This window comes from Phalacrocorax carbo, chromosome 1 (genome assembly GCF_963921805.1).
Source record: "Phalacrocorax carbo chromosome 1, bPhaCar2.1, whole genome shotgun sequence".
Lineage (NCBI taxonomy): Eukaryota > Metazoa > Chordata > Aves > Suliformes > Phalacrocoracidae > Phalacrocorax > Phalacrocorax carbo.
In genome coordinates, this window is record NC_087513.1 from 133571148 (window position 1) to 133593988 (window position 22841).

The 22841-nt window shown below is 42.5% G+C and overlaps 1 protein-coding gene across 1 annotated transcript in view; it reads right to left on the reverse strand.

The window, feature by feature from the left end:
• REPS2 (RALBP1 associated Eps domain containing 2) overlaps positions 1 to 22841 on the reverse strand; it is a 102893-nt gene that overhangs the window by 57771 nt on the left and 22281 nt on the right. Inside the window, exons 2-6 of the mRNA XM_064474855.1 lie at positions 9465 to 9588; positions 7019 to 7167; positions 5416 to 5539; positions 2543 to 2640; positions 646 to 784 (exon numbers count right to left, since the gene is read on the reverse strand). Of these exons, the coding sequence (XP_064330925.1) occupies positions 646 to 784; positions 2543 to 2640; positions 5416 to 5539; positions 7019 to 7167; positions 9465 to 9588 (634 nt within the window). The remainder of the gene's footprint in view (positions 1 to 645; positions 785 to 2542; positions 2641 to 5415; positions 5540 to 7018; positions 7168 to 9464; positions 9589 to 22841) is intronic.

A 22841-nucleotide genomic window follows, 5' to 3' on the forward strand; every position in this document is an offset into this window, starting at 1 on the left:
AGGGCTTAGTAAAACTGCCTCAGTTTAAATCCTGTGGTATCTTCCTTGCCAGACCAACTGTCTGTACCTGCAGTGCCTCCCTCCCACGAGCAGCCTGATCCTCCTATTCAGGATGGAAATGCAATCTCAATACGCTGTTAACAATACTTTTACCGTGCATGTGCTTTCCAGGATTTGCTTTTAATCAGCTAAAGGTCAAAAATTTCAGTCCCCCGGAGCCATAAACACCCAAGGCTTGACTACACAGGACAGTTAACTGTATGCTTCGCTTTCATCACATGGACGCTGCCACCTTTCTGCTGGGAATGCAAGCACAACCCTAAGCGGGATTTCAGCTCAATATACACTGCAGGTGTGATGCACAAATATAGCGGATCAAATGCAGAGAGCTCATCTTAGTTTTTACTGAATCACCAGCACTTCTCCCCTTAGATGTAATTATTCTTCTAAAATCAGGGTATTTAGGAACAAACATAATGGCCACAGTATTGGTTGCTCTTTCAATTGTCTGCCTCTAAAAAGAAAATGCAATCAACTCTCTCATAAACTCACTCCAGAGAGAAAAAAAATAATTTAACTACTTAACACTTCTCACCTCTCAGTCTCGTCCCTCTACTCGACACACACAGTGTTTGGTAAAATTACCTGAAATAAAGGAGTTCAGGTCGGGCTGCAGGGACCTGAACTGGTTGATGTAGTAGTCTCGCTGCTCCTCTGTTATCCTCCAAGGGTCATCTGAGTAGTGGGCGCTGCTGTCCTGCTGCTCCCGCTCTGCTGAAAGAGACTGAAGGGAGGGACACTGGCAGCAGCCACAGGCAGGGGGCCAGAAGGGCCAAGCGGGGCAATGGCAACCTCAAGAAACCAGATTCACTCTATTCTATGATGAGACAGGTATTTTAAAGGATGAGGAGCAGAAATGGCCACGCTGATTACCATCCCACTACTTACCTGTTAAAGCTGAGGCTAATATTGGGTATCTAACCAGCCAGTTGAAGGAAGTTTACATGACTGAAGCTAAAAGGAAATCTTACTACTCCTGACTGCAAAAGGAAAGTCCAAGTCATACCATACTACCTCTGGATTCATTCTGAGGGTTCATTTTGGCTGCATGCGTTACAACCCTGACCTGCACTCTATACAACTAAAATGGATGGAACCAGTGAAAGACCTAAAGCTGTATTTATGCAGCATGGTGCATGAAAATTTAGCTCTGCTAAGAAACTATGTATTTAATCTAGGAGTGGTGCTGTAACTACAGAGCTATACCACTTCTGGACCCTCAGCTCACCCAGGTAACTGCACACATTAAACCGACCCAGGGAGACTTACAACCCCCTACAGATCTTCTCAACCTTCTGTCGCTTCCCATGGTTTAGGTAAAAATTGTCCTTCAGGAAGAAGAATGTTCTGGAGAAGAAGGACATTTTACCCATTTACCTTTTTTTTCTGATTGACTTGTTTAAGGGAGGTTGGGTGGCGGTGTCTAGAAGAGGGCTGCTGGTACAGTTAGCGCCTTTGTCAAACTGGAATGACTTAGTATTCAAGATTTAAGCCTGGATGACCACACTCTTGCAAAAGCAAGAATGAACAATAATCAGGCTCTAACCAGCTCTGCAACCCCTTCTCTGACATACTGGTCCATTTCCTAAGAAAGCGCAAAACCCCGGTTCTGAAACACCTCAAAAGATCCCCAAAACAGGCAACATCATAAAGCTTTATATTAACTTTCATTTCAAAGTGCTACACAAATGCACCCTATTTCCTTTCAAGTTAGCACAAATCATGTGACACTACCTGTAGATCTTTTCCTGAGGCTCAGGTGACATTTTATTGTAGGTGTCAGGTGCTAAGCACTAGGGAAAAGGTACAGAGCCTCTGAGTCTTATTTAGGAAAAGCTCTCCCGTAAGAGAGCTTTGTCCTTCCATAGGGCAAACTACTTGTTTGCCTAGTCAGTGCACAGCAGGCACACTGGAACATCTGAAAGACCTGCTTTTGCAGCCAGCAGCAAAACATATGACCCATATCATAAAAGCAAGCAAATATCCAGCAATTCATTCATTCTGTTTGAGATGTGATTTAACCAACTGGGGTGAAAAAAAAAGAGGCTATGCAAAGCACTGGGCTGTAAATTCTGTGCACGTGTTACAGACAACATTCTAGATCAAGCAGGAATCTCTGTGAAACCTCTTATTTTAAATGAAAGTGTTTTATTTTTTCTAGGATAACCTCAATTTTTTAAATTTATTTTTTAATTGAAGATTCACAGTCTAGTTTTCCTATCTATGCTATTTGGCGCTTCTCACTGTACTTACCTTCAGCAATTCAATTAATTGGCTTATTTATTTTAACTTCTCCTTCCCATTAGCTTTTTTTCAGTTTTTCATATACAGGAAAAAGCATGCATCAGCCTCTGGTGTAACAACACCATGGACAAAACTTTTTTCTTTTGAAGGGGGAATTCTTCTGCCCTTTTTTGTGTGTTTTTAATTTCTGTACTGTTTTATTAGTAGTACCTCTAAAGAAAAACATGCAATTCATTACCCGATTAAGAGTTGAACAGGGGAGTGCAGGTTTGGTTCCATAATTCCCCGATGATAGTCCATCTTGCTGGTGAGCAGAGTGTCTGACTTCGTAAGTAGCTACAGACATTTAAAATAAAGTATATAAATGAAAGAGTAATCAGAAGGATTCTACTAGGCTAAAGGAAATAATTAAACACCACAAAGGCAAGAATCTAGCTTGTGAACCTACTATCACAGTATCAAAGTTCATTTTGTCAAACATCTACCAAGTGAACCTAGTGGCATAGTATGAGAGCCCATTTTGTCTTCTGCAACAAAATTCCAGCCACATACTTGTCTTTCACATTACTTCATTCTTCTTCAGACATCATTGCTAGAAATTGTCAGTTATATATTACTAGATAACAGAAATCATTGTTCATCACGTTGAAATAAATATTTCTATAGCCTGTTTATAAGTTGATACATTTTATATAGCACAAGAATGCATTACAAATAAGAAGTAATTCAACTGAGCTGCAAAAAAAAAAATGCTTTGACAATGCTATCAAACAGTAAATCACTAATTTTCTATATACTCTTCATCCCCCTTCCCTAATTTCTGTTGAAAACCCAAATACATGACTCACCCCTTTGCATTATTTGGAATAGTTGGCAAACAAAAGTAACAATTACTACTTCTTTTGCTAAAATAAGTCACTTGTATTCCACTGCAGCAAATATAGTAAGCAATGACATAACAGCACGTTTAAGAACAATGTTTTAAAAATAGGTCAAGCATGCAAACACAAAGGCAACTCACAAACTTTTACAGAGCTGAGAACTGCTGCTGCCAGTGTATTTAAAGTGTACCACTAGAAAGAAGACTGCATTAGACAGACAGAAGTTAGAAGTTAAAAGACTCTTCATGAAAAGTGAGACCAAGAAATCTTAAAAATGTTGAGCTCAGGAAGACCTTAAAAATTATATCCCTAACCCCCTTGCTTTCCTGAGTGGTCTTATCCCGCATTAGTATCTATTTTTATTGCTGTACAAGTAACTTCTAATTTCAGGAAAAAAACACAGGAAGGAAGTTGGGGAAAACATACAGACGCCCTCAGAGAGGAGATTTAGGCACAAGGCCACACTGCTGTGTGTTTGCTACCAAGAAAAGCTTCCAAAACTCCCAAGCAAAAAAAGTGTCTATAGTCACGGATGCAGTGCGAAGGGCTGCCCTTGAAGCCACACTGCCCAGTTTCAGGGTCAGACCAGCAGTACTGAACAGCCCACCCAGCTCAGTGCTGTGGCACCAGCACCTCCGGCACGAACATGAATACGAGTGCTCTTCAGAAAATTGGAAGGGTCCTAATCTTAAAGGCCAGGAAGAGCCAGTAGGTCATCGAGACTGGCACTTGGTACAGCATGGGCAATCAAACGTTACCCGCTTACTGCCACTGAGAATACCTTTGGCTGAAGTATCACCCCAGGGGGATTAAAACAGGGGAGGTTCCCTTTCTGGAAAATAACCATGGTGTTCTACACCTCTAAGATGTTATCACCTTAAAAATTCAAGCAGTTTAATAATTAATTTTAGAAGTTGATAGCTGGATTGGATGCAGCTGCCTCTACTCACTTTGCACAGCCATTGACTTAATGAGAAATTTCACTGAAGTTACATTTGCAACCAAATTCAGAGAAACAAAAACCTAACACCCAAAATACTCCCCCCCAATGCTGACAGATCTGGGACAGAGTCCCAGAAAACAGCAGAGCACACAACATGGTTGGCTGTTCCCGATAGTTGCCTCCTGCTCAGCTCTTCAGGGTGGGTGCTACCTGCCACATGTCTTCTCTACTGGAGCAGAACACGTGTCATACGAGACATCCTCGCTAGTGTTGCTTATTTCAGAAGTCAACCACCGCTGTTTTGATCAGTTATTCCAAGGATGGGGAAAAGTCCCATCTCTGAACAAACAACTGTTTACCTAACCAGCACACGAATGCCTGTGACTCAGTACTGGTATGGTTTTTACATGAAGGCCACTTGATAGTGTTGAACACGTTCTTACAATGGCTGTAGTGAGTTTCAAAATGTTGTAATAGCTCTGTTTTTTCACTGATTTGTAAATAAGGACAACAGCTAAAGGACTAGCATGCTCCGCTCCTCACTCACTGCAAACACACTAACTGAAAGCAGGAGGGATGACAGAGGGATGGTATACACCAATGCCTACTATTGCCACCATCTCGGTCACCAGAAGTTGCAATTAGGAGAGCAAAGGCAACTTCCTATTCACAGGAGCTTCTAAAGCCTTAGTAGAACAGGCTTCTGCCCCATTACCTCTTACTAAAATCAAAATGTTGCGCCACCTACTCTAATGGCAGTGTGATCAAGGACAGAGCATCTATGTAGTGCCCTATTTTCATCTGTTTTGTCTAAGTTATGTTGTGGGACACTTTCTATATTCATGCCCTATTGTTATTTCCATTACAAAACCAGAGATATTATCATCCTTTCCTGCAAAGGAAGGTTCATTGTCAATCTGAAAACCAGTATAGCAGATACTGAAATCAGGAGTGTGCTTTTCTTCCCCTCTAATGAAACCAAAAGCATCAGGTACACTGAAAATACTCACAAACACTCTGTCACTGGGATATACTGCACAGTCTTATCAGAGGTTAGGTACTAGCATTTATGTGTGAGCAGAGACACATAAATCTAACTGAATTACCAGAAAGCGAACAGGACTGAACAATCAAAATAAAAATAGATTATCAAATTGTCTTCCAAAACACAGGTCTAATTAAGTGTTAAAATCATTAGGCTGACTGTCAGTTGCATTTGAAATTTGGATGCTTCTGAGAAGAAAAGAAAAAATGAGTACAATGTGCACATCCCAGCTTTTATCCTACCTCCATGCTGCTGCTCCAGCCCACTTCTTGATTTACCATATCCATAACTTAAGGGTATTCTCTGGTAAGTAGATGGAGAAGCAGGAGGTGAGCAGATTGGAGACATCGGTGGAGACTTGGGTTCCTGTTTCAAAAACACACCAAAACAAAACAGAATTCTGAGACAACAGCAAAACAACCAAATAATCCTGCACGGTAATCTGAACGCGTACAGCATGATGGACAAAGATTAGGCAAGTGCTGTAGTTCCCTGAGGCCCTTTATTTCCAAGAAAAGGATCCTTAAAAACAAAAAATTGGTAAAGGTGGAATTTGGTATTGAGCCTTCTAGGGGTAAAGCATGGCAATGCCACGGCAAAGCTTTACAATGAACAGCTTAAGGTATTTTACTTCCAAAAGATGCCTGAAGAAGTATTTGCAGAATGTTTAATGTGAGTGGGTATCTTTGAATTTACATAACACATTTAGTTAGGGTGAGAGCATTTTTCATATAAAACTTTCAAAAAATTGAAATAAATCTCCAAATTGGTATTTTAAGCACTCTGGATTTGCAGGTGTTACTGGGTGTCTACCCTACAGCATTCTCTTTACCTTGACTTACAGATTGTTTTCCTGTGTAAAAAGGAAAATAAAACACAACAGAGAACCTAGATGGAGCCAGGGGTTGAGGGCAACGTTCTACTACAGTGTCAGCACACACAGGCAGATAGGCATACATGCTGCTGCTTCTTCCTCATCCTCTTATTCCACCCATGTATCTTGTCATCAGCTCACTCCTGTTCATTGACCTCAGGCTGGGAACGCTGTTACTCACGCCAACGCGCTGTGTGGTGAATGTGTGCGCACATTGGGGGAAGATAAAGCACCTGCCACCAGGCATTTACAACATGACCCAATATGCTACCAGAAGAGAAGGTGTCAGGCCTAGGGAAAATTATGGAAATCAAGGTTGCACTGTTAAGCCGCTTGTATCACAATAAGTGCTCTCAACCCTCCTAAATACAGGTAACACAAATCTCCCTTGGATAGCTTTATTAAATTGGCAACTCAGAACGACAGACACTAGGACGATGTTTCACTGAGGACAAAAGTAACGCAGATTTCTTCTGGACTATTCCTGGGGAAAATTAGAATCGAAGAAAACCTGATGGCCGTATCCCACACAGAAATAGTGGCTTGTGATTCAACACCTCTTCTCCAATTGAATATTTCTGTCCTGACTAAGGATCATATCAGCCATGAGAAATGGCTCTGTTTCATGTTCTGTTTCACAGACAGATTTCTATTTGCTGCTCCTCCCATAGTCCTCACCGAGAAACAGTGCTGGACTAAGTAGGAGGACAACACTGAAAGAACATATACAAAATATTACAGGGCTGACAGCTTTATATAAGCTTATATGAAGAAATTCCCTTCAGGGAAGCAACTAGGATGCATCAAAATCAGAGCACAGCTCCGATGAGGATTATTTGCATGCTAGGAGTTCATCTCCTGTCTAGTACTGTCAAACTGAGTAAGCCCATATGAGTGGAATCATTTACAAGACTGGACCCAAATGGAGGATGCACAACAACATACTGGCCTGAAGGAGGTGGGCCTGTTACCTGTTTGTCCCCTTCATCTGTTCTTTTGAAGGAATTTTTTTCCAACGTTGCATGTGGAACCTGAAATTTAACTCCATGGAGTTCTGTCGGAGTTCCATAACGTACTTCACTGTCATTTTTCAGCGCCATAAACCGCGGCAGAGGCAGTTCTTCATCAGAAGAGAGAAAAAGTCAATTGAGACTACAGAATATTAAAAGTACTTCAAGCAGTATCGTCTTGTAAAGCCAATGAAAAGTTTATCTATAAAAGAGTACTATTTATATTTTGCAACATTTGTAAGTGTGGAACTCCTGGGATTATTTTATGTCTTATTAAAAACGTGAATGTTACACAAAGCTACATTCACTAGCTTTATATATAATCTCTCCATGCAAAGAGAAAGAAGTAAGCCTTGTGCACGTCATTAAAGCAAGCAGCAAATTCATTTCCTGCCTTCAAAACGTTGTCTGTAACGAGAAGAATAAGTCCCACAGTTTCTGTGGGAAACGACAAATTAATCAGTCGGGATCACAGTATCCTTAACACTGCCATCATAAAAGGAACAAATTAAAAATGGTAGGGTTCAGAGATCACGCCAAGGCCTGGAGAGACAACTGTGTCAAAAGGTCCCATGTCGCATCTGCTCTGCAGAGCTAAAGAGTGACACTTTGTCACTTTTCAAGACAATTCACAATTATTTTGAAGAAACGCCATTCATTTTTGTGCACAGTCACCCTGAAAGATCAATACAACCAAAATTAACAGATTGCTCAAAACTGGGCACAGCCATACATCATCTCTGTAATCATTTACACCTACAGCTGCTACCAGGAAGAAAAAGGAATCAATTGGAGCTTGATGCCTGTTACTCACCCCACTCTAAAGGCACTCATACATTTAAAGAGAAAATGTAATTAACACTGGAAGTGTCTCAGTAACACTAAGTAAGCAGGATATCAATACAAGGCCTGCAAGTACCCTTGTTCACTCCAATTTGTAGATTATTTGCAGATGATGGACTTGGAAAACATACGCAGTAAATCTCACTTAGTTCAGGTTTCTAATTTGTTGGGTTTTGTGGTTTGTTTTGTTGTTTGGTTTTGTTTGGGTTTTTTTTTTTTTGGGGGGGGGGGGGGGGGGGGGCGTTGGATTTTTTTCCTCAAATTAACATCCTTAAAAAGGACAGCAATGCAAGAGAGTGCACAAGCTGTCTGTAAGGAAAACAGACAAATCCAGGCCACCCCGCTTCACCCCTGGTTTAAAAACTCCCCTGCCAGTGAGGCACCGAACCGAACCGTGTCAGCTACATCCGATCCCCACCACTTGGTCGGGAGCTTTGCATCGCGGGAGCTTTGCTCACACGGGTCTGCACATGCCCTGCACTTGCCAGCCTGGCTTCTCCCCGCCCAGGATGGGGCAAAGCCAGGCTGGCAACACCCTCCCTGTGCCTTGTAACACAGGTGACTCTTACATTTCGTTGCCCTTAGCAGGGACAGCAGAGCAGAAACTGTGCTGGAAGTGGTGAACCCAACTGCAAGGCTATTGGGTAGGTCCTGCCTTTCCTATCTCCTCAGATCTCGCGGCTGGTTGCACTGCTGCCTTCAGCAGGATGGTGGCAAGCACTCTTGCCCAGAGCACAGCCTCATGGCATGGTTTGAATGCCTGCCTAGGATACGGGAGCTAAGGGTTCAAACCTGTTCAGGCTCAAGCCCAAGTGAAAAGCCTGAGAAGTTGTGAAGCCTGAGCCCTGAGGCAGAACATGCATCACGCCAAGGCAAGGAACATCAAGCTCCTTCCATTTAGTCACTGTCAAGGTTTCACAGCTAAAAGGAACCTGCTTTCTCTCTTAATCACTTCAGTTGGATAAGCCTCTTTTAAGAAGCATTGTGCTCCATCAAAAATGGTACTTTTAATATTACCGTCAATTCCTTGAGAAGAACAAAGCAGTTTTAAACCACATCTAATACACGTTTCCATACGTACTGATAGGAAGCATCATGATTTTGTCACCATTACCCATTTATTTCAGCAGGATTATTTGCTAAAACAGATGAGTGTTGCGAGCTGCCCTGCACAGGGGGACCCCTGACCTGCCCCATGCCCCCTGCAACATGCCTCCACCCAAAGCAGCTATCAGCACCCACTCTGCACAGCTGTCAAGATTAGAGGCTGCAGGTGAGAGAGAAATGCATCCCTTGCACTGATCAGCTGTCATTCGTGCCATTCCTTTGGTAACGCCTTTTCCAGACAGGGACATCATCTCAGCTTTGCCATGTGTGTAATTCACTGCAACGTTCTGCCGGTCACTTTGAGAACGTAACATTACCTCCTACTCTTTCTCTGCTTCTCAAAATACAATGGTTTCATAGACATGCTAGAAGGAAAGTTTACCACCACAGAGAGCTGACAAGCATTAAAAAAAAGTTTAAAAAGCATGTAGTGCTGCAAGCAAAATTTGCTACTTACCATTCTTAATGCTTTCAATCCGTACTGGGAACCCTGACTGTGCTGCCGCAATTAACTTCAAAGCAATATAAAATTGAGCAGGACCAAAATAACCCACGCGCTTGGCTCCACAAACTTCTGTAATCTAAGAGAAAAGAGATATTGTTCGTTAAATGCGTTTCACTCTTCCAGGGAGCATAAACACCTCTATGTAAACAATGACAAAAATTCTTCAAAAAAGCAAAATGCTTGTTGTATTTGAAGTTTTCTATTAAACATATTTGTTTCCGCTCAGGACACTGCTGTCTGATCGCATTCCCCTTAGTGTATCAGAGACAAGTAGTTCTTTATTATCCTTTTCAGAAGCATTGCTGGTTAACATTGCTGTTGTAAAACAATTTATGGGTTTTCATACTGCGTACGATTTTAATAGGAGGTGAAATGATAAATTGTTACGTATGCTGTCCAGTAAAACATTTCCGTTGCAGAAACTATGGCATTCACAGAAAATTGTACTCAATGTTAGCCCTTAGAACAGCAGTTCAGACAATTACTGTAACTGGAACATAAATGCGACACAAGAAATACCCCGTCACACAGTTTAAGCGGAACACTTTGGAAAAGTTAACATGGTCTCTGCACTGAAGTTTAATTTCTACATATACTTCACTGTTTGCTTCACTCAGCCAGCTCTACGAAGCAAACAGCTCCACATTCACATGCTCGGACAACAGCTAAAACAACAGCTATCAGCAGGTTTGAAGCACAAGCGCCAACTCTCCCATGCATGGAGCTCCCAGATGTTCACAAACAAACCTCAGCCAGGCATTGAGGTTAGAGCAAAACCCAGTTCCCCCCAGACATAAACAGAAGCCCCAAATTGTTCTCGCCAAAAATACACCTAGATAAGCAATGTCTCCTGGCTGGTGAGGTCCATCGCCTGTATGCAGGATGACAGTAGAGCTGTGCCAGTTCTTCATGGGTAAGTGCTGCTCCCCAGAAAACCCTGTCCGTGGACCACTCCCACGCTACAACAGCATGCCAGAAACTATCTTCATGTTGTATATAAACAAATAGCTCACGTGAATAGTCTGGTTTTTTTCCTAATTTATTTTTATATCTATACATATATACATACACACACACAGTGGCAAAGTGTCAGGTGAAACAAATACCAAAAAAACCCAAATGTTTTGGAACGGTAATTCTTACTAATCAAAGAAAGTTATCTTCAAGCAAACTCTTTCTTCTCTGGATGTGGCTTCTGCTTTGACTGAATGAGCTCTGGCTTTCTCTCTCTTCCTACAAGTTTTGGAGATGCATGGCTTAATTCCTTGATCACAAGATGTACCAAGCAGCTTCCTTTTCTCTTACTGCTTGATGAAAAGGGAGATTGATTCTCTGTACGAGGACAGCTTCATTTAAGCATCAGCATCTGCCATTCCCTTCCCTCTATGTATCTTTTTCCTGAAGACACTCCAGCTTTTTTTTTTATCCCTGCCCCCTTGCTGGCCTTAGTTCTTTTATTTTCTGGTGGGAACGCAGGGTACTTGGCATGTGCCTGAGATGGATGGTGCTGAAGCATGCTTAAAAATGAGAGTGTGCCAGGGAGGAACAGTTGGAGAGGAACTCCTTGGAGGAGAACTGCGCCCCGTCCCAGGTGCGGGAAGAAGCCAAGCACATCACATCCACCCCAGTGGACGGCACTATGCGGACCCCAGTGCTGCAGGGGGTTCCCCACTGCCATAGTGAGCAACACTGCCCGCTGTAGGGTCCCTCAACAGCAGCCTCCTGGGGTCCCGGTGCAGGAGCCAACACCACAGTTGGGTGCCCGCTGTGCTGCGGGAGCAGCGCCTGGCTGCCTGCCTGCCTGCGGTGCGGGCGTGCTCCCAGCACAGCCGATTGCAGCACCGACACTGTTTTGGGAGGGCTGGGCAGAGCATCAGTACCGTTTCTGAACACCAAAGCAGGTACTGGTTTCCTTCCCCTCATCCCTGGACGCTCCTCATTCACCCAGTCCTGCTGCCCACACCCTCCTGCACGGTCCTTCCCCGCCAGTGGCCCCAGCTCTGCGGAGCACAGCTGATCCGGTTTGACCCAGGACGGACACGGAGCCCGCACCGTGGCTGCGGCTCAGCCAGCTCCCCGCAAGCACAACCACCCAGGCACACCAGACCCCGACAGCTCTGGGGACAACGCTGCCGCCACAGCAGGTACACAGGAAGCCACCAGCCAGGGGCTTGCCTCATGCTCCAGGTGAACAAATTCAACAACCTGGGGTGAAGCAGGTGCCTTCAACCAAGCTGAAATTCAGTGTGGGTACATGGCCCTGGTTTGTTAAAGGAGAGGTTTGTTAAATGAAGGCCAGCACTGAGTAAGGTAGTTTGCAAAAAAGCTGGGCACCTGCCCCCACCCAGGCCCTCCCGTGGGGGGATGCGGGTGTTCACCTCCTGCAGGACCCACAGATGGTGCCTGGGGATGGCAGCTGCTGCAGAGAAAAAAAAAAAAAAAAAAAAAACAAACAGCACACAAAATTGCAGGGTGTGCAAGAGGGCACCACTGGCCACGCATACCCCAGAGGGATTTTTCTCCTCTCGGCCTGCTTTCCTGCCACAGCATCCTACACTTGCTGGCACGGAGCAACAGCATTACCGTGGTCTGTGTTTCCTCTCGCTGGCTGCTGAAAAGAGAAAACACCAAGCAACCAGGACTTTCACACAGGGATTTGTCATGCTATCATCTTCCTGAAAAGATACCGAGAGTTAATTTTCCATCTATTTTTCTATACTTTGAAATATTAGGGCTGCTGAATGCCATAAATGCTCTGCTTGCTCCTGATGTAGAAACATGAACATTTTATTCTGATCAAGCAAACAAAATTTTTTATCAAGGATACACCATCTCTTAAAAAGACAGTATCGTTTCTCAAGCACACTTAGAACCAACCTGAAACTCTCTCTCTGTAATTTTGCTCTCCAGCGGTAACTGAAAAAAATATTTTATAGGCACGAGCTCCTCCATGTTATTTTTGCAACTAGATCCTGATCTCTTGTTAATGGCCCAGAACAACAGGTGCAAGCTGACAGAGTAGCCAAATTTATTACACAATGAATTGTAGGTATTCTCACAGATTAACTCCAGGTAGAGGCATTTACTCTTATTAGGTTCCCTGTACAGTTAAGAAAAGAGGGACTTGGGTTCCCTTCCAGGCAGCATTTCGTACTACCCACATCAGGACCCTGCTTAGAGCTGCTAGTGGGAGCAGCCCCTCTCTCCAGCAGCCACAGAGCTAGGTGGCAGATTAGCCTTTATCCAAAATTAATTCCTCCGAACATGCTGCCTGCTTAAATTTCCACAGGAGCTTAAAGTGAATACTGCATTATCTTTTTTTTGTCTCCTAGTTTTATCTTTTGCATAGCCTCTTGACCGGCAGATTACATTTAGCGATGGGCAATACTGAAGTTAAGCTAGTTTGTGCGATACACTATTAAAAGTCTCCAAGATCCATCTGAATTAAAGGCATTGTATATGAATGGGATACAGTATATTTTTCAAGCTGAAACTAGACTCCTTCCCTACTAAAAAGGAGAGTACTTTGGAACTAACATGAAAATATCCCCTGAAAGACAGGGAAAACATTAGTTCTGCTTTCATTCAACTGATGTTTAAAAACAAATTCTTTCTATCCTTTCCTGTTGTCAGTTTGGGTTGCATACTTTTCAGTAAGCTAGCAAGGAAAGAACTGGTATTTTCTACTCGCGCCCTGCTAAACAGGCACACATGTAAATCAAAACAACTGGCATAGCTTGATAGTTCAAGAGATTAATACAGAACTATTGACAGTCAATTTTCATTGTGATTTTTTTTAGTTCTTCAGCAGAAAACTGAAATCCTCCAGTGACAGCCAAATATCGAAGAAAAGTTTAATGAAGAACATGTGCGAAATAATTTTTCAAGGTGGCAGGTTACAGATGTTGCTTGCCAAATCTAACCTCAGGATGATAAACAGGACTAGTCAAAAATTGGTCTATTCAACGGTTTGCAAGGCAAGAACACGATGCTGAATGGACAAAAACTGAGTTTAAATTTACAGCAAGGTGTAACTGCTTATGTTGAAACAATTTCACAGGTCATTTGCCAATTAAGGCGACAAGTTCATTTCACACAACATGTGAGAACAACACTCAGAGAACACTGGAAAGCTGTAGTGTCTTATCTCGTGTTCATACTTGGTCAGTCCTGGAACAGCATCTCTCAAGTTCAATGGTATTTCAGCAGGTAGCCTTAAAACACGTTCTGTACATGAATCACACCTCCTTCCCTACCAAGCAGCCCTAAGGGGAGAAACAGCAAGATCTGGATGCCTGCACACCCTTCTGACACACCAGAAGTTTTTCTACGGTTGTAAAAATATATACTTTTTTAAAAAATATATATCTCCAACTCATCAACATTAAAATGTACCTACAAGCTGTTTGGAAGAGCGGCTGTTTTAAATTATCGTTCTCCATGTGAACTTCTAATAGGAAAGCTTTACGTCTTGAGATGCTGGAACACAAAGCAGATTTTTGTATTTATTACCCACTCACTTGCTCTGCTCTATCGACTGACAGCGAGTGTTATTTTTGTAATTGCTCCTTGAAGACATCCCACATGAAACAGCTTTTCCCAGCACAATCTGACACTGTTCCAGCTCTCCCCATTCTCTCCAAATGAGTTTCCACTGCAGTCTCCAAGAGCACTGACCTCTCAAACACCCTGGGCAGGTCTAATTCAGATTGCAAGAGCTAAATTTCAGGAACCGAACAAGAGTCTAGAGCTGATGTTTGTTTTCAGTAACTAGAACAAGACGTAAAATCAGAAACAACTCTCCAGAATCCTATGCACAAGCTGAGATGACCATCCTGCAGCCTCAGAGGAAAGGTTTTCAGCTGTAAGGCAAAGGTAGAGCTGGAATTTTTGCTTTCTTATTTAGCTATTAACTCTGCTGTGGAATTCTGTACCTAGCTGGTGCAGTGTTTGCCTGTTGCTACCTGCCATGTAGACGGCCGCTGCTTGTCATCTGTGGGCAAACCCAGCCTGAAGGTGCTCAAACTCCTGTGCGGCTTGTGAGACTCTGCAAGGAACACATGTAAGCTGAATGTGTATTCAGCTCATTCAGAAAGAAAAAGAAAGTGAGCATCACTTGCTCCTATGTTAAAAGTTTCTTGCTGCACCTTCCATCTCAGCCCAACCCCAGAAAGCACTTTTTTTCTTACTTTTTTTTTTTAACCTGCTCAAGCTATAATGAGGTAGAATTATTTTCCAGTTTCAAGGAACATGTTGAAAAGCTTCTGCCATTAGCCCATGCACACCTTGCCCAGTGCTCTCCAGAGGGTGACCGGCCATGACCACAACCGCAGAGCAACCCCAGGCTCCCTTCTGGACCAACCACCCTCTTATAACTGTTTGAAAGACAAATATTTGCAGCAGCAGCTTATCACAGCTTATCTCAAAATTCTGTCATGCATCTGACCCAATTTACCCACTTGGTTTTTTTTAAACTTGTCTTTACAGACTCTTAGATCTGCTTATTACAGACGAGTTTTGCTACATTCTTGAACAGGTATTTCTTTCTGAGCAGATCGTTGTTCAAGAATCTGTAACACTACCTGGAACCCGGGGCTACGTACCTCTCTCTCCATTATTTAAAGTGAAGTAAGAAACGACACATCCTGGATCCAGGAAGGTTACTGCCTGGCAAGGCATCAGGAAGAGGGACAGGCTGGAGCAGTTACATACCCAGCTGTACGAGGAAGAGGGTCTGCTATGGATTAGGTTCTTTAGCTCTGCTCCTTCATGTCAGTGGTATTTCTGTAACTATTTTATTCTGTCATCTTGTCTTTCAAAACCAGATGTTTTATCTATTTTGGACCTTTTTTAAAACATCACCTGAAACGCTTAGTAAGATCTAGCTATGCTGAGCAAGCATGGTTCCAACACCCAAAACAAAAGGAATTGCAAATGGCTTAGTTTATGGTACACGAGACAACATGTACATAGTGTATTTTTAAAGACCTAACTCAAAATGTTCTCACCATTTAAGCTCTGCATGATCATCACTTTACATGAAAGAACACCATAATTTTAAATTGCAAGGCAAGCTACTGATAAACTGCCAAAGCTTAGCAGCTTCAGTTAACACAACGGTAAAAGCAGCAGAGAGCAACCACATTTGCTAGGCAAAACCTGCTGAAACTCCTTCCTCCCGGCATAACCCAGAACCATTCACATCTGCATGCATCGGTGCTGCCATTGCACCTTTGCACATCTAGGGGGAAAGCACTCAACTTCAGGAACAGGGAAACACTTTTGCAGCAGCTCCAAGCAGGGCATTTTATGGCACCACCAAGAACAGCAAGGCTGACGGCTCAGCGCACACACGCACGCGCAGCCATGGGTAGAACCACCTGAAACAAACACTAAATCCATTTTCAAACAACTCTAAGTCTCACACTGAAGCCTAACAGCAGAAGTATTTTATATGCTAGAAAAAGTTGATTCCTGAGTAGAGGTTAAAATAACCCTGCAAACACAACTGTTTTCAATCAGTGAAGATTCTTGTGAGCAGGCAGGGCAGGAGCAGGGCAGTCGTACTTGGTCAGTGCAAGGGTCAGTGAGTTCCTCTCTTGTACCCAACAAGAGTCAGCTGCAGATGCCTACAAAAACCCAAGTGCGCAAGTCACGCAGTACTCCTCTTCAAGCAGGAGGACTGCCAATGCCAGCATACCACAAGATACAAAAGTTATTGATCTGAATTGTGCAGCTACCAGAACATGTGCGTCAGCATTGTTAATCAAAAAATTCCAATTATTAAGGAGTGTTGGCTAGGAAAACTCTGCCAGGGAATAAAGGCTGGTGATGCATGCCAATATTTGTAAGCATTGAAGCATACCTGAAAGAAATCCCATCTCCCATGCTCAACCTCTTGCCTTTAATACGCAAACGCTAATGAATCTTTTATCTGCATGTCACGTCGAAAAAGTGGACACCTTCATCTAATGTCAACCTTATTGGGAGGTTTAAGAATCACCATTATTGAGAAATACCTGGAAGTCTCCATGCCAAGTAAATTATCTTCACATCAGCAGTGCCTACAGAATTAGGTCAGAGGTTAGGCACATTCGCTGATACTGATTCTGTCTTTCCTTTGAAAGAAAAGCCTAGAATCATCTTCGCTAAACACACACCTTTAAGGAGCATGTAAAATTATGCAAGGGTGAAAGAGATGGAGCAAATCCTTTTCAAAACCTCCTTGCTTTTTTCTTATTATTTGGAAAACAAATGCTCAGAGAACAGCATTCATCCACCTAAAATTGTTCTATCTGTGTTTCATATTCACTAGTTTGTATCAAATTCATACAAAAAACTATCCAGGTCAATAAACACAGCTTGTGCCAATCAATTTGTATAGGATTATGAGTGAAATTTTAATAAAGCTTATTACACTTGGAACACAAAAATAAAAAGCCTGAAAACGGGTTACTCCAGATTTAATAACTCGGCGTAAGGATACCAACATGCAGCACGGATTTTTAGAAAAGTATGAGTCTATTTATTCACTGAACCGCTTCACATTCTTTGTAGGTAATCAGTTCCTCAGCATCTGGATAGGGAAACTCAGATATTCAGAAGGTCATTCTCTGAAATTCTGCACACAGCCTTGCCAAAAATCACTATTAAGACCTGAAATCCCCTGGAAAACTTCAGAGTGCACAGAATTGGATTATGGATGCTTTATCTGCTTTTCGTATCTTACTGTAGAAGCAAGGGAGTAAGTATAACGTCCCAAGTAAAATGGCAAGTAGAGAGCTGTCACACCACCCCATCCAAACAAGTAGATTGCAGGAAGCTTCCAGAGGGCTTATCGGAATTTCCTCCGATGCAAGTCCCTGCCAAGAGCATTTCATTCTCTTGCACACGAGACATGAGTTTCACAAAGCCCATCCTACAGACAGTTAATACTATACATTTCATGCACTGTAAATATGCTTCTTTAAAGGCACTAGTCATTCCAAGGATTTCTGTTCATTCTCCTGCTCACTCTTCTCTTCCAAGAACTTATCTAGGGACGTATACACAGAGAAGGTCCAGGATGCGAGACAAGAGAACCCACACCCTCCAACTCCTGCCTGCTCAGCAGAGACATAATCCTGAACCCCCTTATCCACACACAGCTGGCACTGCAAGAGGACCTTGATGGAGGCAGGATACAGCTATCCACACCGGAATTTGGCCAGGACTGGCACTGAGCCAACTGAAATATGCATCTGTTCCTGAAACTTTCGTTTTCTGGAGGCTATTTTAAAAATAGTATCTAAACCTTACTACTAGTGAGAGTGAATGGGGAGTTCCTCTTTAGCTCAAGTGGGAACACCACGTTTTGCACAGCAGCTGCCCCAGAACCCTTAGGGAATGAAAATACAGGATGTTCACAGGAACGTTAAGGTACAACACTGGCTTTTAACATCGACAGATTTTAGAGGAAGGTTATGCTTGTGTTTTTATCATTTTAGACGGCTTCAAGCAACCAAGTTGTTTATTATTTCAAGGAACACTTTACACAAGCAGCATTTTCATTAGCAAATTTTCATCTTGACAGTACATTTTCACTGACTTAAAATGACACATTTATAAACTTGAATTATTTAGAATGACATTATGAACTCTAATGTATTTCAATATGCATATTTTTAAAATCCATTCAAAACACTATGTATATACGAAACTGAAACTAAACTTAACTTGAAGCTCAGTCCTAACAATAAAACCTTGATAGAGAAAGATTTCCCCAATCTGTCCAAGCCTTTTTTTTACACAGGGAAAATGGTCTCTCCATTGCTGCAGTTCAGATATGGATTAAAACACATACTCTGAGTTTAAAAAAAGGAAAAAAAATGAAAACACGAATTTGATAATAGAGCATGAAGCCATTTATAACGCAAGGTTCACGAAGCCTGCTTAAAAACATTTGACTGAATCTTGCAGTTGGTTACCCATACAAAAAATCTTTATCCTATTTTTGGCAAGTGTCAGCCTCTTAACAATGCCCCACAGACTGAGAAGTCGATGATTTTTTCAGAAAAATAAAAAGCTCCACGGATTTGAGTTGAAGTAATTTTCTGTGCTTAAGTGAAAATTCAGTTTGAGTATTACTCATACAGTACAAATGTGTATTACAGAAAAGTTCACTTCATTTTTTTTACATCATGACATGTTGTTAGGCAGGATTTACCTTACCCTCTGATGAAGATAACATCAATTCCTTGTTGCGACTTACCCTTCAATAAACTAGCTAAATTATGAAGCCCAGCAATACAACTCCTTTTTGTTCTCATGTTAAAATATCATCATACAAAGTTTCAGTCTAAGTAACAGTTTCTGAACACCCATCACCATCACCCATAAAGAAGCTCTCCAACCTCACCTAAGGTGCAAGAACGAACTTAAAACAGCTGAAAAAGTGACAAGCTTTGAGCTCGGCAGTAGGGAGGTAACATTTCCTGTGGACACACCACAACATTTTAGGAATAGGCAATCAAAACATCTTTTCAAATCTGAGGACTCTTTTTAACACCTAAGGAAAAACAATGGAAATGCTTGCTAAATAAATCCTAAAATCCTAAATCCTAATAAGTCAAACTACAATGGGGAAAATGGGCAGAAAGGCCGTTCCACAGTCTCCTTTGTGAACATGGAAGTTAACTGCTATCAGAAGTCTCCTTTGATACTTCCACTGAGACACTCAAGCCAAGGCTACCCAAAATATGGACCTTTTCAGTTAAATCTTTCTTTCCTTTCTCATTTGATAGCAATGTTTAAAGATTTCGTTCCGTCCGAGTACACCGCGTTGTGACAGGCGAATCCCAGAAAACAAAGCTATTTTAACTTGCCGTCATGATCGAGAGGTCTCCGGGACTGCCTACAGATGGTACCGCAGCATGCTTTTTCTGCTGCTACAACAGCTGCCTTATTATTTCCACATTTCTTTGCAACTACAACACGGAAATACTTCAGGAGTTTCGCCCTCAGATGCTATGCCAGGATAACTTTATGATCTGTTCCATTTGCAGGCATTTTCACAGCTGAAAGAATACCAAGAGCAACTCACAGCAAACCTCATGACAATTACTGTTATCTTTACATATCCAGGCAAAAACATTTCTCTACTTATTTTGGAAGGCTAACAGCCTTTTCTTCTCAGTGAGTGCACTTCTGCTTGTTGATGGAACTCAACCCCTCCAGCCACCATCGCAGCCCTGATGCACCCAAGTCACACGTCTCAGAAAAATTAGATGTAAATAAATTCTTCATCTCGGATCATAATGAAATAAGACACCTCGTTCGCTTCCCCTCTGCACAGGGACAAGAGACTCGGACGCTGAGCCCCATGGGCCATGGTTTAACTCACAGCACATCTGTGGGATCAAATCAGTTGTAGATGACATGAGACTGAAGACAGAGGATACCTAAAGTTGACCAGAAAGATTATAGAAGAACACCTAACCTTAACAGTTTTACATTTCAGTGACGGCTTACAACATTAGGGTACAAGGGCTGTGAGGAAATTTGGAATCTTTTGGCTTTAAGGTTTCTGTATAAACATGAATGTCTGCTGTTTGACATCTGATACCCAGGAATTCACCTCAACTAATGAGGTAGTCCGGGAGATTAAAAAACCATAGGCAGGGATGGCTCAGATGCAGTCACTCCGGCCACTGGGAGAAGCAGTAATCAAAAAACCTCTGGCCGTTGTCAGTATTTTACCTCATTTTGGCCAAGCTCTTTCAGCCACAAGCAGCAGTAGCACCACTGACTGCAAGCGCACTGAACCATCCTTAGGTTTCCTGTCACAACTCTTACAAAATCCTTGTCCAAAGCTTGAGACGCCCACTTCTCCTTCCCGCTCAGCCAGCGCTGAAGCCCTTCCGCAATGTCCTCGGCACATCACGGGACAACGGGCAGGGCAGTACCCAAAAGCGCCTTCCTGGCTGCAGACCTTCCCCCTCCATGGGCTCGTGCACCCACATGAGGGTTTTTGAAGAAGTCTGGAAAGCCCCTCACTTGAAGACACACAGACAAAGGGTTTGACAAAGAGTTAAAGCAAATGTTGCTCAGCTTTCATCTGAAATATGCAATTAAATGATTCAGCTTCCCTGTGACTTCCGGGACAAATCCTTTAAAATGCAGAAGGGGTAGCCGCCATCAACAATTAGTGAAAGAAGAGCAGTCTTTAAAAATAAGCAGAGGTGACAACCCTAAACTGAGGTGAAATTTGAATTTTCTGCAGCCACGTTGAGCTGTGGATAAACTGCATTGCTGCCATTCAGTTCTGGCTACCCACGGGATCCGCAGGCCGCCCTGCCGAAAACCCGCTCAGCATTGCGTGGCTGGTTGCCAGGGCCGGCAGGCAGCCCAGGGCCAGGGCAGAGGGACGGCAGGCTCCCGGAGCACCTCCCAGTGCTTCTGCATGCAGGGCATTCCCGGGCCATGCACCTGGGAAACATTCCCAGATCCCACCAAAACACAGAGCCCCAAACCCAACCGGTGACTGATATGTAGCAGAGCAGGCCAAAAAAATACAGCAGCAAAGTTACTAGCTGCAGGTTTCTGGATTTCACCGTGGAAAGCCTGGCACATGGATCAAAGCAGGATGGTCTCACCCATACAAGACTCTGTTCACAGCAAGATTTTTCTACAAGACAAAACTCAGTTAATCCCTCTGGATCTATTTGTTTTCAGTGAGCCTTGGTTCCCGTAAAAAAAAATAAGAATAAAGCTTTTCTACACATTGATGTCTAACATATAGTTTATATCATTCACCTTTCATCAACATATTTTTTAACTCTGGCCACTGCAATACAGACGAGTGCTTCAACATTCAGTTCAGCAACACCTTTATGCTTGTTTCCACTAGCCTTTCCCCTCTAATATCTAACTGTTTAAAACTGTAAGACCCAAATATCATGATATGCAAAAATAAATAATACTTCAGAATCACAGCTCTCTTGCAAAGTCTTCCATAGCACTACACAAAAAGATCATTATCCAACATTAACCTTTAGCAACATGGGTTTAAAGATTCAGCAAGCCATTTGGCAAAACTAGTCTTTTTTTTTAATCCAAAACTACTTATAAAATCAAATTCTGTAAATTAAAAAAAGGAAACCAGAAGTCATACAGGGTCCTTTAAATTTTGTCTTTTCCAAAGTACCAGAGGGAGCAATTGATGACGCTTGTTTTCCGAGCCTTGGTAGCAGAGTGGAGATTTGTACAACTTAAAATTAATTGACATGTAATGAAGAGCATTGCACTCAAGTGAAATAGGCATAATTCACTGACAGAGAGGCAAGTCCGGAGTGAAATTCTATAAAAGGCTTTTCTAACCACCAGATCTTTGGCAATTTGTGCAGAACAGCTGAGGCTGGTTCACTCTGGAAAGACAAAAGTCACTAATGGCACAGCCTATTTCTCATCTATTACAGATGCTGTGTGATCCATCACATGTCACTGCCGCAGAGGTTTCTGCTCAACCTCTCTCCCCTGTCCTTAAATAAAGATAATGATAGCATAATCTGTGCTTCCGAGAGACCGTCAAAAGTGCTTTGGACTTCCAAGACTTCAATCAAGTACTGAAAGTATCCTTAATAACAGCCTTTGCTCCACACAGGGTACCCGCTGCACCGCACCAGGGAACTGCACAGGCTTGCACAGCTGAGGGGAGGAACCCAACAGCTGAGATTTGCAGTAGGTATGCAAATCCCCATTTAATTTCTAAGTCCCTGGCACCACGTTCAACAAACATTTATGGCTCAAAATAGCAAATTAATAAGGAAGAACTTAACACATTGGGCAGAGAAAAGACTGCTGATTTACTTGACTCTGATGGGATGGATAATATGGAGAGTGATCCGTGGCTGGCACTGCATGCTGATTTCAATCTCCAGAGGCACTAATGATCACTGCAGGACACAAACTAATAAATGCAAAGCAAGAACAAAATGTCCAATAAAATCTTAGTGATTTTCTTCTAGTAGTGGAAACCTCACAGACATCAATTTTAAGAAATATTTTCACTCTTTTCTAGACAAAATACTACAACTGTTTCAAAGAACAATTCCTACATCTGTGCTTCCTCCTCCTCCAACACATTCACAAGTAACATTTTGCCATTTTTGCACTAAGTAAATAAAAGCTTCTACCCCTGCCTTTCATTTCCACAGGCCCATTTTATAAGGATATGAGCATAGCTATTTGTGATCCGTGTCCTATTTCACAAAAGATACATGAGCTAGCATTTACCCTTACGCCTGCAAGAAATTCTCCTGCAATGGAAGTGGCAAATTCGCAAACTGAGCA